The 7,500-nt window shown below is 40.7% G+C and overlaps 1 protein-coding gene across 1 annotated transcript in view; it reads right to left on the bottom strand.

The window, feature by feature from the left end:
- Positions 1-2,498: 2,498 nt before the first annotated feature.
- LOC125037578 (60S ribosomal protein L7-like) overlaps positions 2,499-7,500 on the bottom strand; it is a 6,140-nt gene continuing 1,138 nt past the window's right edge. The window contains exons 2-7 of the mRNA XM_047630768.1: positions 6,818-7,013; positions 4,420-4,595; positions 4,035-4,125; positions 3,584-3,740; positions 3,030-3,127; positions 2,499-2,626 (exon numbers count right to left, since the gene is read on the bottom strand). Of these exons, the coding sequence (XP_047486724.1) occupies positions 2,516-2,626; positions 3,030-3,127; positions 3,584-3,740; positions 4,035-4,125; positions 4,420-4,595; positions 6,818-7,013 (829 nt within the window). The 3' untranslated portion in view covers positions 2,499-2,515. The remainder of the gene's footprint in view (positions 2,627-3,029; positions 3,128-3,583; positions 3,741-4,034; positions 4,126-4,419; positions 4,596-6,817; positions 7,014-7,500) is intronic.

The following is a 7,500-nucleotide window of genomic DNA, read 5'->3' as shown; positions in this document are numbered from 1 at the left end:
ATCAGGCTCAGTGCCCATGGCGGGGCTTCGGCAAAGTCGGGGTGGGGGGAGTCCATGCCCTTAGCAAGCTGTCACAGTGGCGAAGCGTGCTACAGTATCTCCTGTTTCAATGCCGGGGATTACGACTTGGCTGGGCACCCAGCAAAATCTAATAGATTTGTGGCGCGTAGACAGGTAGAACAACCAGTACTGAATCTTACATTATGGGGTCGCCACAGTTGGCACATAATGGTTAATGGTTAAAAGCAAAATAAATGTGCTAGACATCTATGGTCATGTAGCACTATAGTAAATGTAGTGAAGGGTGGTTGAGTTAGTGAAAGTTTGGCAAAGGAATTAAAGAGTAAATGGGTTAAGGTTGGGTAAAGTAATTTATAGGGGTTAGATCAAGTGAAGGATGTATGTGCATTTGAGGAATGAAAACAGGTTGTCAAAGCAGAAAGTGTGAGAAGTTGTGGGAGGGATCACGAAAATCGGTCCCATTTGGCTGGGCTAAATAGATTATTTAAGAATTTTGTAGAGATGGGGGTAGTAGAAGGACGGGGGCATGTGGAAGAGGGAGTAGTGTTGAGGGAGGAAGTGTTATGGGAAGGTGGACAATAAGGTTGTAAGGTAGTAATAAGGGAGGATGGGGTAGTTGATGAAGAAGGTTGTGGGGTTATAGTTGTTGAAGTTTAGCATGTTGGGAGTAGAAATGTCTCCTGGGGTGTTGATTAGGGTGGATACTGTACTAGTCGGCATTGTAGTGTTCAGAGCCGTGGTCAAAGGAGAGCCTGGGGTCAGGGAATTGGGCGAGTTTGAATTGGTGGAGCTATTTGATGAAGAGGCAATTGCCTCTAATAATGGTATGGTTAATGGTTAATGGTTATTGGTTATTCATTGTTGGCCATGATAAGCCTGGAGTATGTTGGGGAGAGAAACGGTCCACCCCTCAGGGTCGCTTGAGGGGTAAGGGCTAGACAAGCAGGGGAATACCGTGCCCATGGCTCCCTCAGGCCGTCCAGGACTGACAAAGTCAGCCTTTCATCCTTTCAGCACGGCTCTCACACCTTAGGAAGTGGATAGTAGAAGGGGTTGGTGAAGGGACAGAAACGAAAAAGGAGGGGGAAAAAAAAGACCATGCAAAATTTGTTGAGTCGAGGGCTGAGTCCCAAGGTTGGGGAGTTCCCCAGCATTGGGTCCCAGTCTCCGCCTCCTAAGCCCCCCCACGACAACAACGGGCAAGGGATTGGGGAGGTAGTGTTGAGGGAGGTAGTGTTATGGAGAGGTGGGCAATAAGGTCGTAATATAGGAGGATGGGCTATTTGGAGGTTGTGTGGGAGAGGTGTTGAAGTTGATCATGTTGGGAGTAGAAATGTCTCCTGGGGGTTGAGTGTTGACTAGGCATTGAGGAGGGGGTAGTAGTTGTGTTCGGAGCCGTGGTCAAAGGAGAGCCTGGTGTCAGGGAATCGGGAGAGTTTGAATTGGTGGGGCTACTAATGAAGGGGGCAAGCCTCATTGCCCCTAATAATGGTATAACATCTTCATTGTTGGCCATGGTAAGCCTGGAGTATGTTGGGGAGAGAAACAGTCCACCCCCCAGAGTCCCCTTGAGGGGTAAGGACTAATCAACTAATGCAGGGTAGTATCGTTCCCATGGCTCCCTCAGGCCGTTCAGGACAGTTACAAGATCAGCCTTTCATCCTTTCATCACGGCTCTCACATCTTAGGAAGTAGATAGTAAAAGTGGTTGATGAAGGGACAAACGAAAAAGTAGGAGGGGGAAAAAAAGACCATGCAAAATTTGTTTAGTCGAGGGCTGAGTCCCAAGGTTGGGGAGTTCCCCAGCATTGGGTCCCAGTCTCACTGAATAGAAATATCTAAATTTATCTGCCACGTCAACAGGCAAGGTCATTTGCGGCGACAAAGAAATTACATACTTTTTGAAAATGTTCTGATGCATGAACTGCAACGCTCATTAGCAGTGACAAAGATGACGTCACGGTTGGACAACCTACTCGGTGAACAAGTGGTTTCCTGGCATGCGATGTCACCTTTACAGTTACCTGTGTATCATGCCCAGGACTGGCCTCCAGTCACTTTTTTTTTTTTAGTAATAAATAGAATTGTTGCACAGATCACTATGAACTGTCGTGTGCTATATCGTTTTCAATCTGAAATAAAAATCTAGGTTTCAGCTTCATAACAGTCTTTCGTTTAAGCTTTATGAACATATAATTCAGTGTGAAGGAATACCATGTGTTATTTGTAAAACTTTTCCAAGCCTTCTCGTGTAGGATTTAACAGGATACGACTATTAAACCAAGATTTCTATTTCATTGCATAATTTCCACCATTATACAAAACGGATCAATCGCAATTCATGTTTTCTAGTTTGCAATACTTTGGGATTGTATCTTTTCCACTATCTTTCAACTTATTTTCTCAAGTAAAATTCAGGGTATAATAATGTCTTTATTAAATCTATAATGGGTTGAAGGATAATAAAGAAAATCACATCCACTTCTCTATTCATTTAGATCATCTTAGCAAGGAGAGCATTAATTTTACCCTCTCTGTTTCCGAAGTCACCACCTTCTACGTAGTGCTTGGTCTTCATCCTCCAGCCACCCTTGGGATTGTTCAGCTGAAAAAAAATTAAAATATATGTAAGTTTACTGGTTGTCCTTTCCACTTACAGAATGTTATCATGTAACTTTCTACACTCAGGTTAATATACTTTTCGGGTTGGTTGGTAGACTAACATTTTACAATATCATGGAATAATTAGGTTTCAGCACATTCTGTTCACATTACAATCTAAATTTTGTTTTACAGGCCATTAATACCTTGCCTTTAAACTTTGTGTCAATTACAATAAAACATTTCTCCCCTTAGAAACTTCAACATTTAAATGGTTCAAGAGAAACTATAATGAGATAGATGCCCTTAACCCTTTGGATCTGGATGACATGACCATGTTTTGGAGGGGGGGGGGGGGGGGCAGTTTGAGGGGAAAGTGATGTGTTTGTTATGAGATTATAACTTACCTTGAAGTTCCACATGAAGTTGTTCACTTTCTGGAAGTTCTTGCCCTGGGTGAAGATTTCATGGACCATATCTTCAACACAGATAATGCCGTATTTCCCTGTTGGAAAATGAAAAGATTATTATCTCCTTTTTCCATTTACAACACATTTCCTTGCAAGATCCTTACAAGGCTGATTACATTTATATGTAATGCCATCTTTTGTTTGCAAAGCAATGATGAATACTTTAGATATCTGATATAATAAACCACTTCATCTCACATGAACTGGTACTCAAGCCTTTCCCAAAAAGTCAACTGACTGTCCTAGCTGGTTGTCAACATGTGAGATTTCATATTGAAAGTGGGTTCCCTTTTACAAAATACACAAATCCAACTAGGAAATAATACACATTCAGACTTTAATTGTAATTATGGATATTGAGCTGACCTTGGAACTACACATTAAACTAATCCACCCCTTGAACTTGCTACATTCTTCATAAATTTAAAAAAACAATAAAGACAAGAATTAAAGGTCTCGAAAGAAAGCGGAGAATCTACTCAAATTCTTACCGAGGTACTTCTCAATGAGGGTATTGGAGTACAGAGGAACACGACGTCCATCAATCTTAGCATGACCACGCTTGTAGACCATCTGCTTGATGGTCTTCAGGTTGGGATAACCCCAAGTGATGAAGGGCTCAGCAATGCGCAGCATGGCGAGAGTGGCCTGAAGAGGTAATCAAGATTCATGGTTACTACATTTTTACAGGATATTTTCCATCTGTATGCATATAATTTCATTCTACACAATTTCAACAAAAATGCTAACACACAGCTACAGATCCAACAAACAATACATTTTAGTTAACAAATATACCTTTAATGAAAGTGCCCAAGCAATCCCTTGAAAACTGAAGTAATTTGTCAGCACACAAAGTAAGCTAAGTTTAAGTTTAGACTTTCCCTTTACTCCCTTTACTGTTGTAATTCTGCATTAGACCAAAAGATATCACCATCATACCTTGTTAAGCTGAACGAATATACCGTTGTTGATTTGCAAGAGACGGAGCAGCTTCAGTACCTTGCGCACCTTAGGGTGGATCTGGTTCACACTGAAAAAGTAGAACACTGATTAAGACATGGAACTTTCAAAGGATAAAAAAAAAGTTTGAGCTCTATTATAACACTAGAGCAAATCCATAATTCTTCTGAAATGGGGTATGTGAAGGAAAGTTGTGGTTCATTATTAATTTCTTGCTTATTCTTTTCTGCATAATGTTGCTGTGTTTATGGCCACTACCTTGTTCTTCATGCAGGTCTATTCTGAGTATTTACAATAAAAATTTTGACACCTTACAATGGCAATAGACATGTCTGTTTAGGAAAAATTAACATTGATAACTTACCCACGAACTCTGATAACAAAGGCTAGCCTAGCCTCGCCAGGAACCAAGACAGTGCCTTGTGCCTTAGCCTCACGCTTCAGCCTGAGCTGTTCCTTTTCCATAGTACGGTACTTCTTGATGTAGGCTTCAGCGCGAGTGAAGTACTTCTGGCGCAACTTGCGTTTGTCTGCCTTGGCCTGTAAAGCGAATGAAACATTATGACGACCATTTGTTAATATTATGCATTAATCAACCCGTTACTGCTGGGTCAAATGTAAAGCCTTCATAAACCACTTTCTTCTGGGCACGGCTGTGAACGTGGCAATGTGCAAGAGCACATTGAGTGGGAAGTTCCACTACATGTAGTGGACTCCCACTCCCAGCAGCTAGACAGTTTCCAGATAAGAGTCTATGGAAGCGGAAAGATTTCTAATACTGCAACTACTAGATCAAGTCACTTGGCAATTATCTTGTCATTTCTATATTCATGGAATTATCTGCATCTATCTGAATCTGAAGACATATCAGATCAAATCCTTCAGACCATAATTTTCCAGACCAGCTTACAAAGCATATAGATCCAACCTCATTTCAGTGCTAAGTAAAACATATACATGATATTATCAAGCTTATTAAAACTTTTGGAGGGTTTCAATGGCAGAGCCCACGAATATTTGAGTCATGGCAGTCTTTATGGTAAATTATGAGTGGACAGATGATGACGACTTTACAGACAAGAGATCTAGAACATCTACTGCCATTAAGGAAGACATCAGCCATTCCATGACTGGATCGTCATGTATGGAATCCATGCCTTACAACCAACCATCACTTATAAGAGGTTCACAAAGAATTCTCACCCAAAAATTTGAAAATGTGGTAAGTCTCAGTTATTGGGAATGACTAAAACAAGCTTCTCTTTACAAAGATGGAGAAAAAGATCATTTGTATGAAAAATCACTGAAAACTGCACTAAAAGTTGAGCAACAAAATACACTATACATTTACAAGTTAAAGTAGTAACATTATCAGAAAGGGAGAACTACAATGACTATGTAACCAGTATTGGCAAATAAGTCAGAAATTAAAATTTGCAATAGCAAAAGTTTTAAATGCCTACGGATGACCAATCAGAATGATATTGGTATCAATGGATTCCTGTCACCCCCTACTGCCCAAATATACAAATTATACCACAGAACACCCACAACACAATAATACAATCTTGGCCTAATATCAGGGAAATTGCAGGGTAAAATATGAATACTATAGAGAACTGGTCAATATGCAGTCAAATGCAGACCTATATGGCAGGATATAGTATAAGACAAAAGACACCAGGCACTCCTGCATATTGGTCGCACACTTTATCATGTCATGAATACGTGGATTCTTTGTCTTCCATTGAGGGGGTTATGGGGGCATAGCCTCTTACATTAAACAATATATAGACTGATTCTGTGTATATTATTCATATTTTACCCAGCAATTTATACACAATGCATATTTTTGTCATTCCATATTAAATATGATACCACAGCAACTGTATCTGTTTATGACTTTCTTATGCCCTATAAAATGGCAGTACCCATTTCCTTTTTTTCTCTCAGTAACTTTAACAGTCATAAGCAACACAGACAGCTGCTGCAGCCTCAAATTTAACACGAAGTAAATATCCACTTGGATTAAATCCACAACACTATCACAGCTAGTATTTCTAATATCAAGTCTGTTTTCAATAAGCTGGTACAAAGTGCTAATAGAGGGAGGGTACTGGGGGGGTGCCCCCTGTCTAGGGAGGTAGAAAAGATTAGGTTTGGATATTTGGGCTCACAAGATGCCCCAACGTGAATAAGCCTTTCAGTAGAGGAAATATTAAAAAACCTGATTTTGGGGCTGTCTTTACCAAATACCATTCCTATAAGTGTTCATGCACAAATGGATTGTTTCACTTCAGTGCAGTATATGGTATTTGTTACCGAGAGCAATGCACCCTCCAAAGACGAATGCACTCTCCAAAGACGAAGTCCCAAAACCAGGGTATCATTCAAACCGAACCTTCCCTACCTTATATTTATTCCATGGACTAGCTAACTTGTAGAAAACAGACATTAATAGTTCTGGCTGTGTGAGGATACTGTGGACTTCATCTGAGCGAAGATATGCAGTGGATTTTGAGATTTCACAGTAAATGAGGTTGCTGTGATGCTTATGACAAAATTTAACTGCATTTCACTGCCAAGAAACCTATCAATGGTAGTTATTTACAAAGTGACGTATGGTCTGGTCACTACTCATATCTATGGATAGGTTGGTCCATGCAATGTACTCTAACCTAAGGACAACACACCAACTTGATTAAAAAAGAAAATTAGAATTAGCTCAGCCAAACCTGATCAAGAAAATCAACAAGACCCACCTTGAGCTTGAGAGCCAGAGACTTCTTCTTGTGTGCGCGCCTCTCCCTCCTGCGGTTCAGCACGACCTCAGGCACGGCAGGAAGGCGCCTCTTCTTCTCAACCTTGTAGGCATTGGGCTTGCGTGTTCCATCAGGAAGGGTCTTGGGCTCCCTGCGCTTTGGTGGGCGTGCGGCTGCGGGGGCAGCCTTCTGTGCTCTGCCATGGGGGAGAGGAAAGGGATGAGTTGAAGAAAATATTATATGTACACAAACTGAATACCGTGCTAAATTCTAATTTCTTAAGTAAATCCTTCAATTTAAACCTGTTCTTGTTCGTATAGCTTCTAATTCCAGTTAAAAATCACATGCATTCTCAAACACAGAGCACCCACTGCAGTCACAAATAAAAAACTAGCCAATGCAAAGACTTACACGAGAACCTCCCTCTTGAATAGATTTTAGTTAATGTTACCGACGAGAGTGACATACAAAAATAAACACTCCCATATTATAGATAATAAAAAATCGGGTCAATCAACAGGTATATCTGCAGCTCTCATATTACCGAGAAATTATGAAAAAATTTGCTGCATAACCCCATTCAGAGACCAAGTCCACAACACCCTCTAAAAAGGGGGGAGTACAAGGAGGCTTGCCCCCTTGTCTAGGAAATAAATAGAAGGTAGGAAAGGTTAGATCTGAAT

The sequence above is a fragment of the Penaeus chinensis genome, chromosome 23 (assembly GCF_019202785.1).
Source record: "Penaeus chinensis breed Huanghai No. 1 chromosome 23, ASM1920278v2, whole genome shotgun sequence".
NCBI lineage: Eukaryota > Metazoa > Arthropoda > Malacostraca > Decapoda > Penaeidae > Penaeus > Penaeus chinensis.
This window is presented reverse-complemented; position numbering and strand designations above follow the sequence as displayed.